General features: G+C 42.9%; 1 protein-coding gene across 2 annotated transcripts in view; it reads left to right on the top strand.

Annotated features, from left to right (window-relative positions):
* Positions 1-1997: 1997 nt before the first annotated feature.
* The window catches only part of ncapd3 (non-SMC condensin II complex, subunit D3), a 29653-nt gene continuing 7277 nt past the window's right edge, over positions 1998-24373 (top strand). Inside the window, exons 1-33 of one of the 2 annotated variants that reach the window (XM_063875555.1) lie at positions 1998-2061; positions 2570-2745; positions 3481-3643; positions 4208-4374; positions 4685-4855; positions 5001-5062; positions 5144-5231; positions 5790-5923; positions 6249-6321; positions 6606-6731; positions 6874-7126; positions 7345-7383; positions 7667-7753; positions 7876-7949; positions 8107-8241; positions 8338-8558; positions 8914-9105; positions 9191-9288; positions 9525-9634; positions 12942-13049; positions 13450-13564; positions 13918-14013; positions 14690-14928; positions 15391-15470; positions 16080-16217; positions 16448-16581; positions 16757-16956; positions 17187-17297; positions 18096-18263; positions 18896-19008; positions 19359-19399; positions 19756-19803; positions 20920-21017. In XM_063875555.1, the coding sequence (XP_063731625.1) occupies positions 2010-2061; positions 2570-2745; positions 3481-3643; positions 4208-4374; positions 4685-4855; positions 5001-5062; positions 5144-5231; positions 5790-5923; positions 6249-6321; positions 6606-6731; positions 6874-7126; positions 7345-7383; positions 7667-7753; positions 7876-7949; positions 8107-8241; positions 8338-8558; positions 8914-9105; positions 9191-9288; positions 9525-9634; positions 12942-13049; positions 13450-13564; positions 13918-14013; positions 14690-14928; positions 15391-15470; positions 16080-16217; positions 16448-16581; positions 16757-16956; positions 17187-17297; positions 18096-18263; positions 18896-19008; positions 19359-19399; positions 19756-19803; positions 20920-20933 (4026 nt within the window). In that variant the 5' untranslated portion in view covers positions 1998-2009 and the 3' untranslated portion in view covers positions 20934-21017. Of the gene's footprint in view, positions 2062-2569; positions 2746-3480; positions 3644-4207; positions 4375-4684; positions 4856-5000; positions 5063-5143; positions 5232-5789; positions 5924-6248; positions 6322-6605; positions 6732-6873; positions 7127-7344; positions 7384-7666; positions 7754-7875; positions 7950-8106; positions 8242-8337; positions 8559-8913; positions 9106-9190; positions 9289-9524; positions 9635-12941; positions 13050-13449; positions 13565-13917; positions 14014-14689; positions 14929-15390; positions 15471-16079; positions 16218-16447; positions 16582-16756; positions 16957-17186; positions 17298-18095; positions 18264-18895; positions 19009-19358; positions 19400-19755; positions 19804-20919; positions 21018-24373 lie in introns of those variants that run through there. The other variant, XM_063875554.1, reaches the window with a different exon arrangement.

Below are 24373 nucleotides of genomic sequence, written 5' to 3' on the forward strand. Positions count from 1 at the left end.
ACTCTAAGGTGCTGGAAAGGAGGGTCCGCCTGATTGTCGAACCTCAGATTGAGGAGGAACAATGCGGTTTTCGTCCTGGTCGTGGAACGACGGGCCAGCTTTTCACTCTCGCAAGGATCCTGGAGGGGGCCTGGGAGTACGCTCATCCGGTCTACATGTGCTTTGTGGATTTGGAGAAGGCGTATGACCGGGTTCCCAGGGAGATACTGTGGGAGGTGCAGCGGTGGTATGGGGTGAGGGGTTCTCTACTCAGGGCCATCCAATCTCTGTACTCCCAAAGCGAGAGCTGTGTCCGGGTCCTCGGTAGCAAGTCGGACCGATTTCCGGTGAGGGTTGGCCTCCGCCAGGGCTGCGCTTTGTCACCAATCCTGATTGTGATATTCATGGACAGGATTTCAAGGCATCGCCATGGGAGAGGGGATCTGCAGTTCAGTGGGCTAAGGATTGCACCACTGCTTTTTGCAGCTGATGTGGTCCTCATGGCTTTATCGGTCTTTGACCTTCAGCACTCACTGGATCGGTTCGCGGCCGAGTGTGAAGCGGCTGGGATGAGGATCAGCACCTCCAAATCTGATGCCATGGTTGTCAGCAGGAAACCGATGGACTGTCCACTCCAGGTAGGGAATGAAGCCTTACCCCAAGTGAAGGAGTTCAAATATCTCGGGGTCTTGTTCTCTAGTGAGGGAACAATGGAGCGTGAGATGGGCCGGAGAATCGGAGCAGCGGCATCATTACCTGGGGGGAAACTGGCCCTGGATGGCACGAGTTGTGTAAACATACTGGCCTCTAAAGGGTTAAAATCCACAAAATGTAATTCATATGAGATATGTATGTGTCAGTCTGAGGTAGTTTTAAAAGATTAAGTCGTTTAAAGTGGGAAAAAAATAATATCTAATATTCTCACAGCAGTTTTTACCACGAGTGTGAGTTTTGCTTGAATCTGAATCAAAATCATTGTTGCTGCCAATCATTGACCCATCCCAGGGCCTAATAATAATAATAACAATAATAATAAAATAAATAAATAATAATCAAATAATAATAATAATAATCAAATAATACTTTCAATGTGTTTTATGGAAATTACTTTAGTTTTTTGTGTTTTTCAATCAAAATTTTTTGGAGTTTTGTGAACATACTGGCCTCTAAGTAATGTAATGTAATTCATATTTGATATGTTTGTGTAGTATTAAAATTAAGTCGTTTAAAGTTGAAAAAAAATATGAATACATGATATGTTTACAGCAGTGTTTAGGAAGGTGGCATTTTTTGTTCTTAGGAACAATTGTGTTAGGATATTTTAGGAACTCCTATGGGTAAGAAATTCATAACGTCATAGATTCTGTGTTAATGACACCCAAGACTTTACAAATCTCAAGGTTATACAAGTCGGTCAAATGTAAATACAACCCTACTTAACAGATAAACACAATTCCCAATCAACATAAATACAAAAAAGGTCAAGAGTCTAGAAAAACTCTTGATTCTTGAAAAAAAAATCTGTCGTCCAAGTCAATCAAAACATTGAAATGGAGCTCAATACATGCATATCTATTTTTTTAATGTTTCTCTTTTAACAGATTGATTCATAAAAATGAACAATAACTTCACTGAGCCAATCCCTTACGTGCTTCTGCATTGGATTCCAATTTGCCAAACCTTTTAAATGTAAGAGAACCCGTTATATTGTCTACTGTAAGATCAGGAAAGGACTCCACAATAGCGTACTTTTTCGACAGTAAAAAAGACACATTTTGATCAAATGTGTAGATGTTGTAGCATGTTCAGTGTAGAAATAGAACCAACGAAGGACTGTCTGTAAAAACAGGACAAACAGTTACATGTTCAAAACGTATTCCTTTACTTATTTATTGTTGTAGTTCACTCCAGTCCAGTAGATGGCGGTATGCACCTTTTGTTAGTAGTCTGCCATTTCAAACAAAGAAGAAGAACTCCTCACTGCGCATGTGTAGAAGTCTGTTGTTTCGGGCGGGATGATTCAAAACAAGATGGATTTGATATCTGCTCTGCAGTTTCTGAAGTTAAATCAAATTCCGGAAGGTAACATTTTGTATTTTATGTATGGTGGAAACGACCTTCTATTATGGCTTAATGGGGAGTAAATAAATCGTGTACTTTTGGCCATGCTGTAAACATAACCTACTTAATTCCCGGGTTGTTTGTCCTACCTTAGTTTACATACTTTCCAATTAAACATTGCCTGCTGCTTTGGAAGCAAAACAGGTAAAACGGAACTTCAGAAATTAGATCTGAAGTGTTGCATGTCAGTGGCTATTTCTGCAAAACAACTGTGAAGGTGCTTTAGCCAATTTGTAGCGTTACAAAGTATAAACCACTTCTGAAAGTGCTTGTTGGAGTAACCCTGAACCAAACCCTAACACCTTAATGTTGGTTTAAATGAAGATAAATCTCTAAATGTTGTTTTTCATACATTTAGTCCTGGCCCTGAAACATTAACCAGCTTTTTATTTCCCGCAGAATTCTCCAAAGTTCAGTGTTGTGGTAGTGTGTCACTTTAGTGAATTTGATAATACCTTGTGATTTTCAGAATGGGTGAACGCAATGTGGGACTTAGAGTTCACAGAGAGAGAACAACTGGAGGACAGCATAGAGGATGAGCTCACAGTCAGTGGAGACAAGTCCTTTAAGACCCTGTACCAGTGTTTACTGGTCCATGCTGCTGACCAACAACAACAGTCTGCAGATGTAGATGGAGCCTCACAGGTAAAACTCATCCTGCTCCTTCTGTACACAGATAGGATTACTATGAAGGGGATACAGGCTGTTTAACATGTGTTACTCTAGTAACGTTTGGATATGTTAAATACTTTTAATAATCCCTGAAGAAAAATACATGTTTTACTTGGGTGTTATTTGATTACATCAAACACAAAGGCCCGAAATAGACGCATGCACAAACAGAACCTAGTGGAGAGGTGTCAAGGTTTGGTGCCATGCTTAAGGACACCTCGTAAGTGCCCCTGAGATCAACTGGCACCTCTCCAACTACCACTCAGCACCCTGTATCTTGGTCCAATTGAGGCTTGAACCGGCGACCCTTTGGTTCGCAAGCCAAATCCCTACAGACATGAAACTGCAGCATATATACAGCGGCTCATGTACATATTTGACTGTGGTGTGATTATAACAACAAAATGAGTGTGTATATTAAATGATAACACACTCATTTGTGGTATCATTTAAAATGTCTGTAATTTAACTGAGGTGATTATCTGGTTATCAGAGTGACTGAGGTGATCATCTGGTTATCAGACTGACAGCCTGTGTGAGGGACAGTAAAGGATGTGCAGAGATGCATTAGATCAGCAGCTCATCCATCTTGTTGGCCACATAGCTGACATTAGATGTTTGTATTGATTGGTGTTTATGTTTTCTCCTGTCTGGTTGAAGCAATAAGCACTGTCCTTCTATAAATGTGTCTCCCACGATGCCCTGCAGAGTATTTGGGCGATCCTGGGCGAGAACCAGGTGTCCATCAAGTCTCTGGTGGCTGTGCTGTCCTTCTTTGTCCTGAGAGGAAAAGCTAAAACAGCCAACATCCAGCAGAGGGTGAGCAGTCTGCACGCCGCCTCCATCTACCTGCTGCTGCTGGGAATACCAGGTGAGGAAATCTGAAAAATATACACCCTTAAGAGGTCTGCATATAGTTTCAGTGCAGTTACAATGTCAAAGTTGTATTTGGAAGCAGTTTTGAAAAAAACTAACAGTTTTTCCAGATAATCGGAGATGAAAATTAAAGAAAGGTAATTTAAAGGACTATCTTGACTTTGTTATTTTTATTTTGCAGGAGGAAACATGTAACTGAATCAATGTGCTTACTTATAAGGTTATTCACACTTAAAATAAAGGGTATAATAGCAATAAGATAAAAAGAAGGAAAAGACTGAGAATAAAAACTATAAAAGTAAGATAAGGTTATAGTGCGCTTAACGATAATGGCAGAAAAAAATAGTGAGCTCTGTCCTGGGTCTTCCTGTTAAATGCAACTGCTTCATCCGTGATGAAGGAGCATGCTGGGTAGTGGAACAGCATTAATGTACGTCATAGCTGGATAGCCTAGCTCCGCTCTCGGTTCTCCTTGTCACAACATCGTCTTGAGTGTTTTGTCTTGTTAGGTAAAACATGACATTTCTATTGATGAGGCAAACCTTTTTGTTTCTTCCAGGGAGCATCGCCAACAAAGTTTTCCATGAGGTTTTGTTGGACACGTGTTCAGAGCTAACCTCTCACTGCTGGCCCCAGGACTCCGGGAAGAAGCGCAAGAAGGACGGCCTGAAGAGCTCTCAGGCAGAGGGCAAACGCTCCAAACCTCAACGGAAAGACAATGCAGAGGTAAGGATTGTAGGATATGACATAAATCACAACCAAGAAAGTTGAAGTTTGACCTCTGGAAAAAATGCCATGCTGTGAGATTAATCATGTAAAGTTGACAATCCTGTTCTTATAGTCTTTAAAAAAAGAAGAAGATGATCACTGTGATGGATTATTTATAGTCTCGGCCTGATATTAAAGGTCACTGAACACTTTTACATTACATCTACTGAGGTTTATTATGTGGTATCTAACGTAGTGCACATGAAAATAATTTAGTTTTAAAATGAATAAATATATTTAGGAGAGTTCCTGTCTCTGTTATCCTCAGATGGATGTGGATGAGGCAGATGAAGAGGAAGACGAAGAAGAGCTTTCTTTCTCTGGTCAGGACCTGATGAAGATCAGAGAGGCTGTAGTTCAGCTGGTTCAAAGCCTCCTCAGACTCCTGCAGACGTTTCCACTCAAAGACAGGCCTCAGAGCGCCGGCAGCCTCACACAGGTAACATATAAGTCCATCGTATCATATCATAACACACACACACACACACACACACACACACACACACACACACACACACACACACACACACACACACACACACACCCATTCCCAACAGTGTTTCAAGTTTGCTTTTCCTCTGCAGATATTCAGCAGGTTGCTATACTTTGAGCCGGTGGTTGGAGGGTCACAATTTTCGGCTCATCAGTGAGTTTTCTTCCTGTTCTCTCTGTATTGTTGGATGATTTATTCAGGATATGAAACAGCTGACAGTTTTTTTCTGCACAGAGATATCAACAAGCTGAGGAGTGTTCCCGAGATGGCTTTCTACGGCCTGCAGCTGCTCTGCTCGCCGAAACACGGAGAACAGAAGGAAGTAAGATCCAATGATTGTGGTCTATAGGGGGAGGGGTCAATAGTATTCACACTGAGGTTTAAATGTCAACTTTATTAATAAAAAATAGAGTTGTTTACTGTCTTCAAATATTTGGCTGGAGTAGCTCTGGTATTTTAGTTCACCCCCCCAAAAATGATTAAAACGGTTAAAAGAGATGCAAAAACAACAATTCTAAAATAGCGTTGTTCATATTAGCCAATGAACGCAGGGTTTTACTGACCTTCGCTTATATTGGAAAAAGAATCCTTCATCTGTTTCGTGGACATAAAAAGTGAATATTCGTCTGTTAACTCCAGCTTGCTTTGTATATAAATAAATAAAATGCTATTGGACATGTCTTATCCTCATTCAAATGTAAATATTAATAACAGATTATGATGGAACATCCCCCGGTGTAGGTGCAAGGAGACACATGGGGTGCGGCACACACTCCCCACACTGCAGGGACAAAGAGCTAGATGAAAATGTTGTTTTTCTCTTTGTTTAAAGTCACAACGGAGAGATGTTTCTAATCTAACTGATGTGTTTGTTGTGCAGTCTCTGCGCAGGCTTTTCCATCAACTCCTCTACGTCATCCTGATGATGAACAAAGGCAACAGAGGGAAGCCCACCCCCCTTGTACCCAGCCTGGCCGTCCTCTCCACCCGCGACCAGGCCGTCCACTTTATTTGGTAAACTTTAAATTTGACTCAAGTGAACATTTTAATTAATTCAATTAATCAATTGATTGACAATTATTGTAAAATGAAATTGGGCTTTTGTTTTAACCAACACAATGCATGAAGAGCTGTTATATAAATATTTATTATTAATTCCTGATTTATCTGTACGTTTGCAATTCAGAGTCCCTAGATATGTAAGAGAAAATGCCAGACAAGGTGTCCATATTCAGGAAATGATGGAATTCCTGATAGTTGAACAGCATAATCCCACTGTCACCCGAAGTTCTCGACCTATAAATGACCTTGTATCCGATTTCTGTGTTTGTGATTACAGTCATCTTGTGGAGGAGCTGAAAGAGCTGGCACTGCCTTTCCTGCAAATCCTCCTGCAGCACATCTGCTTCCAGGTATATCCTCCAGCAAACACTCAGCTGTTGTGTGAAGTTCAGAAGTTTGTTTTTCAATTCCGAGTTTGCACATCTTGTTTTTAACTCATCCACTCCATCCCTCGTGTCTTAATCCTGCCAAAAAAAAGAGCGTCTTCTCAAAGCAACGTCAATTTATTATGACAAGTGGCACAGCAGCATCAGCTGTCCAATGTTGTCCTATACTGGAATCGTTTGCTGTTTCTTGGTAATTAGCTGATGCTTTATAATAACTGTAATGAAATGTTTCTGCTGTGGATTCTTAGATGGTGGAGAAGAGTGAGATTAGGAACCATGGAGCCCAGGCTGTGGGCATGTTGGCCTCACAGATGACAGGTGCAGACTACGCCCGCTTCATCAAGTGGCTGTTCTACTTCTCCAGAAAAGCAAAGGTGAAGCTTCTCACCGCGACACATCTGTATATTCTGTATCGATATTGATCATGAGCATTTCAGGTTTACAGGAAGATACCCTATTCTACTTCAGAGTCAAAATATTCTTCATGTGTCTAATCTGCTTTGCTGGCTCCTGTAGATGGCGAGTCGGCTGTTTTCCGTGGACGTGGTGATGGTTTTGCTGGAGCAGCCAGAGAGGAAGCCGGAGGAGTGTCAGGACCCGGAGCTCCATTGCTTCCTGCCTCACAGGTTCCTGATCCAGAGTCTGCTTTTCGCGCGGCGGTCCGACGACTCCCCAACGGTTCAAGGACACACCCTCGCCTGCCTCGCCCAGTGTCTGGAGCTGCCTTCCCCAAATGTCACCCGGGCCGTCCACAACCTCTTCTCTGCCAGTGGGGATAAATTCAGTTTGAAACACTAGTGCAGAATTGGGCTAGTGTTGGACTTTAAACCAGGACCAGTTTCAGTAAACATTGCACTTTGTAGAACTGAAGTATGAAAACACAACTCTTTTAATTATCAGGGAACATAAGAGCAAATTGTATGTATTTTCAGTTTGTTTCATGAGCTGTTTCCACTAAAGTAACATGTCTTCTCTCACTCTGTGTAGCTGGAGCCCAGACAGTGCTGGAAGGGGATATCACAGAAGGTACACTCTTACGTTTTTATACACACTTTCCTATTTGACTGACTACACAGGCTGATGGTGTTTCTCAGGGTACTAAGCTTTTTTTTAGCGCCCAACCTGGGCTAGAAAATAAGATTTATTCTCTTGTCTGCCATATTTTCAAAGGATAACTTCTTTGAGGCTGCAAACACAAGGTTGCTAAAACTTGTCAATGTAAAATCAAAAGTATCTCTAGGATATGTAACAGGTAGCTGTAAAATGAGTTAGCTATAAGAAAGTTAGCGGTTCCTTGTGACTGTTTCAGGAAGTTCCCAGCAGACTCAGAAGACGTTCCGCACTCTGCCGTTCAGGACTGTGGAGATCAGCAGCAATGAACACTCCGACTGTGAGGGTGAGAATCCATCCTCAGCTCACATCCAAAAGATTTTTATAACCTGCATGTGGTTGTAATTTTGTACACTCAAAGTCTGACATTGACAAAAATAAATGTGCTATTGTATATTTTTGATGCAGCAAGAGAGAACCTCGCTCTTCTCCTGCGGCGCGTGAAAGACTCAAAGGTTAACGTGAGGAAGTCGGCACTGCAGGTATCTGAAACTGAGTTGGAACAAATCCCAATATTGATCAGTACAATATCTGATCCCATAAATGTGTTAGACCCTGGCTTTGTGTGCACTATCATTGTGCTAAATGAAGAGACACCCAGGTGACCTTTAATTTTGGTGCTTTGTCGTCCCTCCACAGGCCCTGGTGGGTCTCCTGAAATACAACGTGGTCCCCATGAGCTGGGAGAACCTGGAGAAGCTGTCGGTGTGCTGCAGAGACCCGGCTGTGTCCGTGAAGAAGAAAGCCCTGCAGTGTGTGGGAGAGGTGCTCACTGTGAGTCTCGGCCAGCAGCCACAGGGCTAAGACCAAGGAGAGGAGAAAATGTGTTGCACATTCTAAAGTGTTTTACTCCTTTCCTCTGAACACCAGGCGAGACCAGAGTGCAGTGTGGTGCAGAAGGCGTGGCTGCAGGGTGTGCTGCCGGCTGTGATGGACCCAGAGAGCTCGGTGCAGGAGAGGGCCCTGGAGGTTCTGGATCAGGTGGTGCTCAGCACAATCAAACCATACTCTGCCAGCCGACACCTGGATGCCGGTCAGAGGCTGACCTGGGACTTGCTGGCCCTGCTCTGTCATGAGTGCAAGAACCTCAGGTTGGTCTTCCTGTTATTTTATTTGTTAATGGCCTATTTTTAATGATTACCAGGAGGAAAAACATTAAAGTTGCAATATGTATGTTCACAATTCAATTTGAGAAAAACTGTACTAAAGTTTAAATGCAATTATAAACAATATATAAATCGATAGATTATCTAAAGAATACACAGCGGTCTGTACTACTGTCATATTAACCTCTGAAATGTCCAAATTGATCAATCAGAATTGACAGTCAACTAAGTAATGTAATAAAATCTGTTGAGAGACCAGGCCCCTGAGAGTAACATATTTGCTTAAGAATGACCATCATGATCGTTGCTGTTGACCTTGTTTCTTGTCCTCTGTCCCTAGCCGATATTTGAACAGGGCCTTCGCCATCTGGTCCCAACAGAACAAGTTCACACAGACCTTCATCACCAACCTGATCTCACACACTGAGGCGCATCACGCCTCCGGGGCCTGGCTGCTGCTCTCCAAGGTCGCCGCTTCAGCCTCCAGACTGCCCTATGAGAAGATCCTGGACGCCTGGGACACCATGATCAGGTGAGAAGGACAAACTATTTAGCTCACGATTTACTTCCTGCTGAGATTTCAGCTGAAAGGATTGTTCTCTTTTTTTGGCTCTTAGTTCAAATGATGTTCCTGTGACAACCAGCTGTCACATCTTGTGTGTGGTGGGAGACATCGCCACACATCTAAACCCAGATACCAGAGACAGGATAATTGGTAAGTACATGCGGTGTGTTACTTTAAAAATATATTCAGTTACGGCTACTAGTTACCTGTAAAATTCAGCTCTACATACATTTGTTGGTGTTATTCTGTGATGTTTTTAATGTAAAGATTCTGTTGGATGTTTGTTCCTGGAAGTCTAGCCCTGACGACTGAGAGGACCAGGCTGGAAGTTATACCATTTTGTCTTTATTACATTTATCAAGCTTCTTCTTTCTCTGTCTCTCCAGGGGACCTCATGACTTGGCTGAAAATGTTCTCTTTGCCTCTGGAGGTGATCTGTGCCGCTGTGGAGACTCTCTATCAGTTCGGCCGTAGTGAAGATATCAAACAGACTCAGGTGGGAGATCTTGCCACTTTACAACTAGTTATAAACAGACTGTTTTTTCTTGTTAGAAAAATCTCGCTCGACACCGGCTTGAGTTTCAATTATCAGGAGACATGTATTTTTATTCTTGCATGAATGGAAATAGTCTTCACATACAGCAATATGGTACAACTAGTTCCCCGATCAGTGTCCTTCGCTTGCTTTTATACAAGAGAGGGCGTTCCACAGTCACAAGATGGAGAAATATTGGTTCAAGGCAGTATTGAATGCTTTGGGCAAGACAGCTGAGGCCCTCATCAGAAATGATCATGCTTGTCGTATGCCAAAATCCAAAATACGGCCCTCGAGCCAACAGCAGCCCGTGGACCGTTTTTATTGGCAAATTCTAAAAGTATAATGGAGTATGGCCCACACATGATTCTGTACTTGTCTTATAATGTACTTCTTAAATATATATGTAACAATACCTTAGAGTATAAATGTGTTAATTAGCCCACTTTTCAATTAACTTCAGTCAATTTAAGTTGAGAAACTGTATTTTAACCTAAGAAACATATCTATTTGATTATATAAATGCCTAATAACTTATTTACATAGTAAGCTTGAAACACATCCCCTTCATATTTTGCATATCTGCGACCACTTGTTGTAACAAAATGAAGTCAACCGTACGGAGAGTAAGATGTATGCTGTTTGTTTTCTTAAAGCATATTCAAGTATCAAGCATAATTGACCTACATTTGATTGATTTTGCTAACTTATAACTTAACTTATGAGGCAATATACTTCGCCTTTAGTCAGGGGCCCAGACCTTCATATTTTTTTCTGCATGCGGCCCTCAGTGAAAACCGTTTGGACATCCCTGCCCTAGAGGCTAAACATCATAACATTGTCACAGAGATATCACATGTCTATAACAGCATGTCATGCTTATCTTCTAGGATGTTAAACATCCTGCCATATACAGTGGGGCAAAAAAGTATTTAGTCAGCCACCAATTGTGCAAGTTCTCCCATTTAAAAAGATGAGAGAGGCCTGTAATTTTTATCATAGGTATACCTCAACTATGAGAGACAGAATGAGAAAAAAAAATCCAGGAAATCACATTGTAGGATTTTTAATGAATTAATTGGTAAATTCCTCGGTAAAATAAGTATTTGGTCACCTACAAACAAGCAAGATTTCTGGCTCTCACAGACCTGTAACTTCTTCTTTAAGAGGCTCCTCTGTCCTCCACTCGTTACCCGTATTAATGGCACCTTTTTGAACTCGTTATCAGTATAAAAGACACCTGTCCACAACCTCAAACAGTCATACTCCAAACTCCACTATGGCCAAGACCAAAGAGCTGTCAAAGGAGACCAGAGACAAAATTGTAGACCTGCACCAGGCTGGGAAAACTGAATCTGCAATAGGTAAGCAGCTTGGTGTGAAGAAATCAACTGTGGGAGCAATTATTAGAAAATGGAAGACATACAAGACCACTGCTAATCTCCCTCCATCTGGGGCTCCACGCAAGATCTCACCCCGTGGGGTCAAAATGATCACAAAAACGGTGAGCAAAAATCCCAGAACCACACGGGGGGACCTAGTGAATGACCTGCAGAGAGCTGGGACCAAAGTAACAGAGGCTACCATCAGTAACACACTACGCCGCCAGGGACTTAAATCCTGCAGTTCCAGACGTGTCCCCCCTGCTTATGCCAGTACATGTCCAGGCCCGTCTGAAGTTTGCTAGAGGGCATTTGGATGATCCAGAAGAGGATTGGGAGAATGTCATATGGTCAGATGAAACCAAAATAGAACTTTTTGGTGAAAATTCAACTCGTCGTGTTTGGAGGAGAAAGAATGCAGAGTTGCATCCAAAGAACACCATACCTACTGTGAAGCATGGGGGTGGAAACATCATGCTTTGGGGCTGTTTTTCTGCAAAGGGACCAGGACGACTGATCCGTGTAAAGGAAAGAATGAATGGGGCCATGTATCGTGAGATTTTGAGTGAAAACCTCCTTCCATCAGCAAGGGCACTGAATATGAAGCGTGGCTGGGTCTTTCAGCATGACAATGATCCCAAACACACCGCCAGGGCAACGAAGGAGTGGCTTCATAAGACGCATTTCAAGGTCCTGGAGTGGCCTAGCCAGTCTCCAGATCTCAACCCCATAGAAAATCTTTGGAGGGAGTTGAAAGTCCGTGTTGCCCAGCGACAGCCCCAAAACATCACTGCTTTAGAGGAGATCTGCATGGAGGAATGGGCCAAAATACCAGCAACAGTGTGTGGAAACCTTGTGAAGACTTACAGAAAACCTTTGACCTCTGTCATTGCCAACAAAGGGTATATAACAAAGTATTGAGATGAACTTTTGTTATTGACCAAATACTTATTTTCCACAATCATTTGAAAATAAATTCATTAAAAATCCTACAATGTGATTTCCTGGATTTTTTTTTCTCATTTTGTCTCTCATAGTTGAGGTATACCTATGAATGTGATCATTTTGACCCCACGGGGTGAGATCTTGCGTGGAGCCCCAGATGGAGGGAGATTAGCAGTGGTCTTGTATGTCTTCCATTTTCTAATAATTGCTCCCACAGTTGATTTCTTCACACCAAGCTGCTTACCTATTGCAGATTCAGTTTTCCCAGCCTGGTGCAGGTCTACAATTTTGTCTCTGGTCTCCTTTGACAGCTCTTTGGTCTTGGCCATAGTGGAGTTTGGAGTATGACTGTTTGAGGTTGTGGACAGGTGTCTTTTATACTGATAACGAGTTCAAAAAGGTGCCATTAATACGGGTAACGAGTGGAGGACAGAGGAGCCTCTTAAAGAAGAAGTTACAGGTCTGTGAGAGCCAGAAATCTTGCTTGTTTGTAGGTGACCAAATACTTATTTTACCGAGGAATTTACCAATTAATTCATTAAAAATCCTACAATGTGATTTCCTGGATTTTTTTTTCTCATTCTGTCTCTCATAGTTGAGGTATACCTATGATAAAAATTACAGGCCTCTCTCATCTTTTTAAATGGGAGAACTTGCACAATTGGTGGCTGACTAAATACTTTTTTGCCCCACTGTACACTGTCATTTCTTGGATCACGCAGATCACTTAGCGCTTCTGTCCTTGAAAGAGCCCAATCAGTATTTTCACGATCATATGTTTAATGCTTTAAAAAACAACGTCTCAGTATTAAAATCTTTACACATATTCTCCCAATATGATGTCAGCTTCTGTCCTTTCTCACTGTTGAATCGAAAAAATACTCATCCCAAGTTTCAACTAGCCATGTGGCATGGTATGTGATTTACTTTGTCTCCTTCAGGCTTTTCTGAACCAGCACTGTGGCGAGCTGGTGTCGGTCTGCGAGGCTTATTTGGCCCCCATCATTCTGAGTGAAAAGGGGGCCCAAAACCTGAACGAGGAGCTGATGGTGAGCTCTGACCCTTCATTATCTTTTCCTGACTCCTTCTTTAACATGCAGGTTTAATAGCAGCCTCTTTTCCTAGATGGTGTTGTGGATCAAATTAGATAATTATACTTATTATAGACACATTTCTTCCCTAACAATGCAGTGCGATTGGCAAAAGGTCAGCTATAAAGGCCGACTCGCAACCTTAAAGACTCTTAGCAAGTTGGTGCTCATGTTACTCTGCTTATTACACCTCTATTCAGTCCCCTAACTACCATTTTAAACAACTCAATCCACCATATTGTTGTTCTCTGCTATAAAGGGCTGCTGTGAGTATGTTTAGGTGAGGAGACTGAAACTGACTATAGCGAACTATAAATGGACATATCTCATAACTTGCATAAAATGCTTTCTCGTCCAGGTCAAACACCTCCACACTCTGGGCGTGGCGTCACTGCACTGTCCTGCCAAGGTTAGCAAGAGGACGGTGCTGCTGGTAGAGTCTGTCCTCGCAACACATTCTGAAAAACTGGCAGGTAGGAAGGACTGACATCTATGAAAAACAAATACAAAGAATATGCTTCCCTGTGGGTTCTGATCGCTAGGAACCTGAATGAAGTGTGTAAGGGTTGTGTAATCTAAGATGGATACCATATATAATCCAGGAATCTAGCCCATTACTAATTTTCTTGTATAATATTACAGAAGAACTTGATACTAAAAGGTATTTGCCTAAGAGGACTGCATTGATTTGTGCCAAAGTGTATTATTCCATAGTACTTTAGGAATGTCCAATATTTAAGAAAAATCTCATTTATGGGCTTTAAAAATGTACAGTAAAAAATACATTTATTAATGTGTTGTTATTGTGTCTGTTGGTGATTGACAGGGTGTCAGGAGGAGCTGCCAGCGTCTCTGCCTCTGTCCCAGTTCAAAGCAAACTCAATGCCGACCAAAGTCAGAGCGCACGGAGTCATCACTTTAGGTAAACTCCCCTCTCACATTATGACTCAGTAATCAAATGTTGCTCACAGCCAGAGGTGGACGCATTTAAAAAAAAGGTCCCCTGTGACGGCAATGTGAGTCGTTGTTATAGTAGGTAATAATTTCATGAGATCTTATTCTATCAATGAACGAAATGTTGGTTTGTAAAAATATTGATATAATTATATCGCAATGTGTCAACAATGACAAAATCAAAAGGAAAGCAGCAAATCTTCATATTTTAACATTTTAAACCATGTTTGTTTTAAACTTAAAAGTTACTCTTAAAGGACAATTATTTGTATGTTTTCTTTGCAAAAATCCTTATTTGTGCAGGTATGACTTGCTTGAAGTGAATATATCTTCACTTTCCCTCTTGTTCGGATTTCAACTTTCGATATTTTTTGCACTTATTGTAAGTTGCTTTGGATAAAAGCATCAGCCAAATGAAATGTAATTCGTAAAGTAGCAAGAGATATATGCGTGGCAGTAAAAAGGACAATATTTCCCTGTGAAATGTAAAAAAGTGGCTGCACTACACACAGTACCAGTACCTTTTTAAAATGATTCTTAAGTATAGTACTCGAGTAAATATATTGAGTTACTTCCACCTCACAGCCTGCCCCGCTGTGCATGTCGGCCGTCTCATCATACATTAACGTTTGTGCCTGCTGCAGGTAAGCTGTGTCTGCAGCACGACGATCTCATCCACAAGTACCTGCCGGTGTTTGCCCGGGAGATGGAGGAAGGCAAGGAGGTTGCCGTGCGAAACAACGTTGTTGTGATCATGTGCGATCTGTGTGTTCGATACACCAACATGGTGGATCACTACATCCCCAACATCTCCGCCTGTCTACAAGACAACGAAGCCATCATCAGGGAGCAGACGCTCATCATGCTGACCAACCTACTGCAGGTGGGAACTGATCAAATTCCAACAGGATGCATCAAGATGAACACTTACCTGGAAACTCTTTTCTACTGTCTTCCTATATTATAAATATTGACTTTTAAATCTGTTCATCTCAGCATATCCTCATTTATCAGGGTGGCAGCATTTCAAGATTTCAATGTGCCATTTGGAGTAATTTGGCTTTAATATTTGTAAATAATATTGAAATTAAAAACAATTGATATTAAGGTTATATATTAAAGGCTATATGAAGAGACGTTATCGAGACAAATACATTTATGTTCGAATGAGTTATGAAACATCTGATTGAACACTCGACCAGGTTCTTCTCATAAATGTGCACATTAAAAGATTGCACGGCAGAAACGTTGCCACATTAAACCTCTAAATCTTCCCTCCTTCAGCCACTGGGTTTGTTTAGCAGGGTGTGTTTTCAATGTCTGTCCTGTTCCTCTTCTCTTCTAGGAGGAGTTTGTGAAATGGAAGGGCTCCCTCTTCTTTCGCTTCATGGTGGCTCTGGTTGACCCAGTCCCTGCTGTCGCCAGGTATATTACTATGCATAGAAAGAAACATAAGGACTAAGAAAGACATTTTAACATCCAAACATGACCTTAAAACTATGTTGACCCTGTATACCAATGGGGATTAAAGTGCAGGCATATAAATCCACATAAATTGGATCACCTTCACAGTACTTATTTGTAAGAAATGTAGAAAATACCAGGAGGTACAACTTCATTAAAACCCAAATAAGACTGGTTTTAACTTGTAGACAAATGAAATAGAGCGCACACATTTGATGAGCTGATGAGTTCCATGTAGCATTTTAAAAGCAATTATTCAAATGGGGCAGTGTTCCCAGCGACCTTAAACCACATTTTCTCTGGTCCAGCTAAACGCACAGTGTCCGTCAGCACTTCAGCGTTAGGTAGCATGTTTATAAGTTATTGTCACTTTACTTGCTCAACTGAGGCCAGCTTTTTGGATACCAGACACACAGTTATCCTGCTTCGATAAGACATGTGAACTAACCACAGACAATACTTAGTTTATGGCGGGTATGGTTATCCCCAGTACTGTTAAATTGCACCACCCCTTTTCTAAAGAAATCCACCCTAATATTAAACCCAAGCGCTTCCTGTCTCCTGTCCCAGTCTGTGCGAATACTGCCTGCTCCACCTGCTGCTGAAGAAGAACCCAGAGATGTTCAGCCAGCACTTTATCGAGTGCATCTTCCACTTCAACTCCTATGACAATCACAAGTCCTACAACAAGTTCCCTCAGAGTGAGAGGTGAGGATATCATTTCTGTCATCCAGTTCGCATTTGGCGCTTGTTTCGCTGTCATGATTTAGGATTATAACAAATGTGACACTTAAAACTCCCCTGTTCTTTCTGTAACCACTGCACAAATAAACAGTGCCGTATCTATCCTGTTACAATACATTCAAGAATTGAATTGGCTAAGTTCTTTGAATCCTTTTTCTCATCATTCATCGGCTTATTTTAAAAAATCTCTGCAGAGAAAGGGTTCGATTCTCCCTGAAAGGAGCTCGGAACCGCGAGAAGCGTTTCCGGATCTACCGCTTTCTGTTGGAGCACTTCACAGACGCCCAGCGCTTCAACGTCACCATGAAGATCAACCAGACCGTCTTAGGTGTGTGTGCACTGGGATGTGGAAGCAAAGCTGGAGAGTGCTTGTGCATAGATCCCCATTCCTTAACAGCTCCCAGTGGTCATGATGAAAGTGGATTAATCATTGGTTATTGAGATATACAGTGTTAACGTTGAAAAAAATGTAAATCACGTGTCTATTACATTCCTCTTCCCAGCATGCTTTGCAGACGAAGAGCTGCCTTTGGATGCAGATGGTGGGGAAGTTTTATCAGAGACCTTCAAAATCTTGAGTCTGAAGGAGATGAAGCTGCAGGCCATATCTAGCCCAGCAGGAGGCGCTGCAGTGGAGGAGGAGAACATGGCCACCATGGCTCAGGCCGTCATGCAGGCCACACAGAAGAAGGTGGTGTCTCAGGTCAGCAATGTTGGCCAACTTACCTGTAATCAATTACTCGGGGTAAACCAGAGACCAATTGGCCTGCCTTTGTCAGAGGTCAATCTTGGAAGCTTGTCTTCCACTTTGATCTTAACCTACTTGGTGTTATGCAGCGATCAAGCTGACCCCCCCCCCCCCCCCTTACAACAGTAAATATATTATTATGTAATATAGTCTGCAGCTCTCAGGCTTTCTGCTTTGATCCACAGGTCCAGAAGAAGGCCTTCATAGAGAACACAGTTCCTCTCATCATCAGCCTGAAGACCCTGTTGGAGCAGAAACGCTCTCCTATCCTCAGAGACCTCATGTCCTACCTTCAGGTGAGACCACACGTTCATTTGATTAAATAAGAGGGAGTTATTCTGCAGCACGATGACAGGCATCACGAAAAACAAGATCAAACGCTACAAGCATGATTGCATGAATACTGTATTGTATGGCATTAGAGGTTTCTAGGTTTGGGTATGGTTTAGATTTGAACCATTTCCCTCTAAAAAGACCTTTACTACCTACTGATATTTCTAACTTAATATTCATATTCACTTTTAAGGACCATTCGAGTGTTAGGGAATAGTTTTGGCAAATGCATTACCAAATCTTAACGTTGCAAGCTCTTAAAATCACTTTAACATAAATATATAGTGTTTAATTTGGTCGCAGTTTTTAGATTGGTGGTTGTTATCTTGGCACCAAGATATCAGGGTTCTGACCTCTCTGTACGCTATCTCGTCGCCATTAGTGACGGTCGTGTCGTCAGCAAACTTCACGATGGCGTTGGAGCTGTGTGTGGCCACGCAGTCGTGTGTGAACAGGGAATAGAGGAGAGGGCTGAGCACACAGCCTTGAGGGGCTCCGGTGTTGAGGATCAGGGTGGAGGATGTGTGGTTTTTAAATAATATGATTAAAAAAATGAGTTGTTTATCTTGATGTGACTGAGTGTCCCTCACACGAAGAGTAGCCTTCTTATTTACTCTATAGATGAAATAGCACTGCGTCACAAAAGAACATTCATTGCTTGTTTGAGAAAAACACAGTCTGAGGATAGAGTGATATTAGATTAGCGGAGAAAGAAACATTTTCTTTATAATGCTACTCCATTAAAATATTGTTCCCATCAGGCGACGATGCAGGACTACCGTAATGAGGTGAAGGAGTTTTTCTCCGGAGACGAGCAGCTGGCGGCGGAGCTGGAGTTTGCTCTGAAAACAGCCGAGAAGGAGAAAGAGATGGAGGAACAGATGGATCAGTGCAGCCTGACCGGAGACACCCGGATTCCCACCGCAGAGGTCAGAACACACACGCACACGCACACACACACACACACACACACACACACACACACACACACACACACACACACACACACACACACACACACACACACACACACACACACACCCAACCAAGCAGGATTTAATCTTCCTATTGGCAGTATGTAAGTACTCAATAACTTGTAAAATGTATTTGATTAAAAAAGACCAAGTCTTCAATTATTCCCAAATATTTTTGATAGATTTAAGTTTGATTTTGTAGATTGGAGAGCATTTTAAAACAACCAAAACTTCATACACATATTGTTTGTTAATATATCAAAATGTGGTTTAATATTAGATGTAAACTTACTAAAATCACAAAAAATGTGATGTAATTTTACTTATAAAACCTTTTTATTTTCCCCCATAACAAATCAGTGCAAAATGCATGCACAGCACATGCAGTTACTGGTGTTTGAACTAAAATAGGCTCTCTATCAAATACAGTAATTTAAAAAAAATGTACAAAAAACCTTCTTCCAAATCTAAATATACAAAGAAATTAGTTTTGTTAAAAAAAGACAAAATACACAAAAAAAGGCAAATGTTGATGTGTAGATCCCTGACAGTCAGTGAAGGTGTCACAGTATTCTCTCTCTCCTCAGCGTTCAGTCGAGGCCTCTCCAGCCAGGTCCCGGGTCCTCCTCCCATTTACCTTTGCTACACCGCAGCCTCCGCGTCCAAACGCTCTGGCTGCCAGACTGACACACACTGACAGGTAGGCCTCCATCAGCAGCTGTCACACTCAGGACTCAGGCAGGGTGAGCCTTAGTCAGTCACAATGTCTTTATGTGTCCTCTTATCTTCAGCTCAGATTGCAGACCAAAACATTAACATTTTCCTCGATTTAAACTATACTCAGTATTCAGGTGTCGTACGAAATGATTACACCAGGAAAGAGAGGGGGGGAATGACATGCAACAAATATTGGTATTGCTGGTCTAATAAATCCAAGTTCTATATTTTATACATTCCGCTCCCCCGCTCCTCAGGATTTCCTTAGTCCATCTTTATTTCAGTACAGGATCTTTGGAGAAAAAACACAATAATGATTTTTTTTTTTTTCAGGCGTGTACGCAGACTGAGGTCATTGCCTCTGGAAGTTACAGGTATGAAACACGGGAGGGAACACTAGTGCGTGCATGCCTGCGTGTGGTCCCATCTCCCACCATTTTCACATATGTTTGTCGAACAATTATATGAAATCACCATGAGGGCACCACAACTAGCCAATGAATGTAATCTCAAAAATGTACCAAACTATTACATTTGAACCCTGATTTATGATTTAACTACAACCAGTTAGACCTGGAAGACTAGGAAAATGATTGAGGTCAAGATGTAATTAAATAGTGTCATATAATTCTCATAAATCATAAACTCTTCACATTTTGCCCAATAAGACTGACAGCAAGATTTCTATCCTCCATCAGTATTTCACAGTTTGTCTTATTTGACTTTCCAGTGATACCACAAGGAAATGTGAACAACAGAGCCATCAGCACACCAAAAGGTAAGCGCTCAGCCCACAACAGCGGCTGCACCTCAAAAACATGCTGCAGGCATTAACTGAAAACGTGTCCCAACTAGGGGTGTCACAATATACCGGTATTTATGGTAACCGTGATATTTAAAAAATGAAATATTGACGATGTGTAAATAATACACATACGATATATCATACATAATCCAACGCCAGTAACTATCTGGTTCAAACTCCAACCAGTAGGTGGCGATAACGCTCCTTAACACGGGTTGCGCCACCCCGCCACAAAACATAAAAAAGAAGACGCAGTAACTAGCTAGCTTGCAGCTACTACCACAGTGTATGCCAGGGGTGGGCAATTAATTTATACAAGGGGCCACATGAGAAACCTGAACTGTGTTGGAGGGCCGAACCAAGATAACTTGAACTTAATTCTGCTCAATATTTATTTTCTCCCATTTTAAAAGGCAGTAAATTATATATTTTGATTAGCTGCTACTGGTTATCAGAAGAATAACGATATTGTACAAAAGCCCATCGATTCATATTATTTTGGTAATGTGTAAGTTGTGCTATTGTTATTTTGGTCAGGCAGTTAATTGGCCACCTATGGCTGAGCACTATAAAGCTGAGGTTTCATTAGGACCTCTTCCTTTTCTGGCATCTTCAGGAGTGGGATCGAAGTCATGCTGTTGCAGGCTGACTGTTGAAGTAATTTGATTCTTTTGTGTTTGATGGTGTGCGTGCATCTAGTGGTGAGTTTTTGTGTTTGGGCATCATTGTGTATCAGTTTTTAGTCTAAAATCATAACTATCATAGGGATATTTTAGGTTAATTTGTATTTTACCTCAGATGCTATTTCAAGCTAATTTATGCTAATCGCGATTAGCATGCTATTGCTAGGTTTGCTATGTTTAGGCTAATTTTGGCTATTTAATGCTATGTCATGCTAGGTGTAGCCTAACTGATAATGTATGGGCGCAAGCCATAGGTTAGCTTCATGTTTAGCCTCATGTTTCAGTTAACTATTATTAAGGTTACATGTAGCCCTGCTAAGTTAGCGATGCTAAATACCATTGTGTTAACTGTAAGGTCATTCAAGGACATTAGCCAAATGTCTTTTGTTTGCTTTCTTTATTTCAGAACCACACACATAAATACATACAAACTCTGATCACACATTGATCATTCTTACTCTGTGTTGTGGGTGTGAAGACTCAATAAAGACTCATTTCTTTGGACACCGTTTCCTTTTATTGTTCTAATCGGACATTCTACAGTGGTTGCCACCGGAAACATAGTCTCAGCATCACAGCTCCTTTAACAATTCTTTTCATGGTCCTTCGAGCCGGATTTGGCAAACTTCTCTAGTTAACAATGGCAACACCAAAGAAGAGTGAGTCACCCACAACACATGAAGACCCAGACAGAGACAGGTCAAACTCCCCAGGGCTTGAGAGGTGTGTCCGCATCCTTTCTGATGAGAATGCACTGTTGAGGCGCTGTCTGGACCAAATGAGGGAGAAAGATTCTCATTATCACACTTCTTCCTACCCCCCTTCAAGGCGTAATAGCATGAGAGGCTATGCTGCAGGCTCCAGATCAAGCTCGCCGGTTTCACAATGTATGGAGACGTCTCCAAGAGATCAACAGGATCCGCGTCCTCCATGGCATAAATTAGAACCGACAGCGACTGAGGGCAAGCTACATGCAAGGGAAAGAGAAGTTGATGAGATAGCCAGAGGTCTAGAAAGGATGGGGCGGCCATCTAGCCGCGACCGCAGATCTCCTGATAGAAACTACCCAAGCAGACAGACAAGTCGCCGCAGAGAATCACCTCCTCATTACAGCTCATCTTCACGGAAGGATCCTTACCTGGATTGGCCCCGGCAACATCGTTCCCGCAGATCTTCTCCATCACGGGAACACCAGTATTCAAGTATACCTGCTGACTATTGGCATGACTATTCAAGCCAATACAAATATGACACTCCAAGGGGATATGAGTCAAGCCGACGCCGCGTACCCTCTTACTCACCTGGGCGTCATTCTCGACATCCTTCAGTGGAGAGAGAGCACTCATATCGGGGCCCGAAGCCAAAGATTCCTGACTTCGTTCATGAAGATCCTCGTGAGTTCGCAAGACTCAAAGTTGCTCTTGATAACCTTCTTCCGCCCGATGCCACAGAGCGCTTCAAGTTTCAGATTCTACTGGATCACCTCAAACTGGAAGAGGCAATGCTCATCGCTGATTCATACAGTCACAGCAGGGATCCATATACTGACACCATGGAGGCTCTCACAGAGTTATATGGTCAACCGCACCAACTTGCACTTCAGCGCATCTCCAAGCTCATGGAGGAGCCGAACGTCAAGGCAGGTGACACTAAGGCCTTTCGTCAATTCGCACTGAAAGTGCGCGCTTTAGTAGGGATGTTGGAGCAACTTGGCAGCAGTGGAAGAACCGAACTGTGGTGTGGATCTCATGTTTCACGGCTTCTGGGAAAGTTGCCTCATGATTTAAGAGCAAGCTTTAGGAGGTATATCAATCCCATAAGAACTCCCATTCCAACTCTTCTCGACCTAGCTGACTGGCTAGAATATGAGGTAAGGGTGCAAGTTGATGGTTCACAGTTCACTGGTGATCACGGTAAGGAACATCAGAGCTACAAAGAACACCGCAAGGACCGAAAGTCACAGTCCACAATGGTTCTTCACAACAGTGAGCCAAAAGAGTGTCCATCTCAGTTACAGTCAAGTAGTTCAGATCAGCCACGAGAAAAGCCCAAGAAATTCTGCCCATTTTGCAACACACCTCAGCACTATCTGAATCAGTGTGCAAATTTTCAGTTACTGTCCAAGGAGCAGATCGAGAAATGGATCCGGGCCAATCAGAGGTGTTGGAAGTGTGGACGCGAACACTTCTCTTCCGAGTGCACTTTGAAGGCTAAATGCGACAAGCGACATCTTGAAATCCTTCATGAGGTGAACACCGGAGGTAGCGGTAAGACCACCACTTTCAGGAAAGCCACAACTGGATCCATGGAGCGTGCCAAACCCACCAGCTCCACTGCCGAAACCCTCTATGTGGACAGACCTACTGGTAGCAGCAGGGTGCTACTGAAGATGAGTCGGGTCATCCTAAAGAATGGTGAGAACTCATTGGACACATATGCACTGCTAGATGATGGCTCGGAGCGCACCATCTTACTGTATGAAGCGGCACAACAGCTCGGCCTACAAGGTTTACCTGAGGAGCTGTCCTTGCGTACAGTGCGTCAAGATGTGCGAGTCATCCCTGGAGCCACAGTGTCGTTCACAGTTTCACCTGCAAACCAACCAAGTAAGACCTTCCACATTCAAAGAGCATTCACAGCCAAAGAGCTAGGTCTGGCACCCCATACTTACCCTGTTGCGGCCCTCAAGAAGTCATATTGTCACTTGAAGAACTTACCTCTGCAGCCCACTGACCGTGCGCAGCCCTTGCTGCTCATTGGATCGGACCATCCACACCTCATAACCCCAACTGAACCTGTTCGCCTGGGCCCACCGGGAGGGCCGGCTGCGGTCAAGACCAAGTTGGGATGGGCACTCCAAGGTCCTTCTAAGCTGCTGAGGCACAGCCTGACCACTCAGCAATGCCTTTGGACATCGAGCACTCCGACCACCGCTGAGTTACTCGGTCATGTCGAAAAGCTATGGCAATTAGACACTTTGCCTTACCGGAGTGAGAAGCTTGTGAAACGCTCAAGACAAGACACAGAGGCAGTACGTATTCTGGAGGAGAAGACCGTTAGGGTGACGGTAGAGGGAGTTCAGCGGTACGCCACTCCTCTGCTCTGGGAAAAGGACCTCCCCCCCACTGGTTGCGCCTAAGGAAGCTGTGATGGCCCAACTGCGCAGTACGGAGAAGAGGCTGGCTGGGGATCCTGATAAGGCGGCTACCTACAAGGGTGAGATCAAGAAGCTGGTGGAAGCTGGGTATGTGAAGAAGATACCCCTGGATGAGGCAGCTAGTAGTCCGGGGTGGTATATCCCCCACCACATGGTCCACCATAATGGAAAGAATAGAATAGTGTTCAACTGTTCTTTCTCCTTCAAGGGCATCAGCTTGAATGATCACCTGCTCCCTGGACCTGTGCTGGGTGCTACCCTAATAGGTGTTCTCATCCGATTCCGTGAACATCCCTTTGCGATCAGTTCGGATATAAAGGGCATGTTTCATCAAGTCCGCCTTCTCCCAGAGGACCAGCCACTCTTGAGATTCCTTTGGAGAGAGATGAGGAGGAACGACCCCCCGGACATCTACCAGTGGCAGGTCCTGCCTTTCGGCACTACATCAAGCCCCTGCTGTGCCACATTTGCTCTCCAGAAGCATGTGACTGACCACGCAGGACCTGGAGACAAGTTGCGCACATCAGTGGAACAATGCTTCTACGTGGACAATTGTCTACAAAGTCTACGTACTGCTGAAGGAGCGAAACAGCTGGTGGATGATCTTCGCAGTCTTCTGGCCAAGGGTGGTTTTGACCTGCGACAATGGGCCAGCAACTGCCCTAGCATAATCAGCCACCTGCCCCCCGAGTCCAGGTCAGAA

This window comes from Eleginops maclovinus, chromosome 22 (genome assembly GCF_036324505.1).
Source record: "Eleginops maclovinus isolate JMC-PN-2008 ecotype Puerto Natales chromosome 22, JC_Emac_rtc_rv5, whole genome shotgun sequence".
In the NCBI taxonomy this organism is placed as follows: Eukaryota; Metazoa; Chordata; class Actinopteri; order Perciformes; family Eleginopidae; genus Eleginops; species Eleginops maclovinus.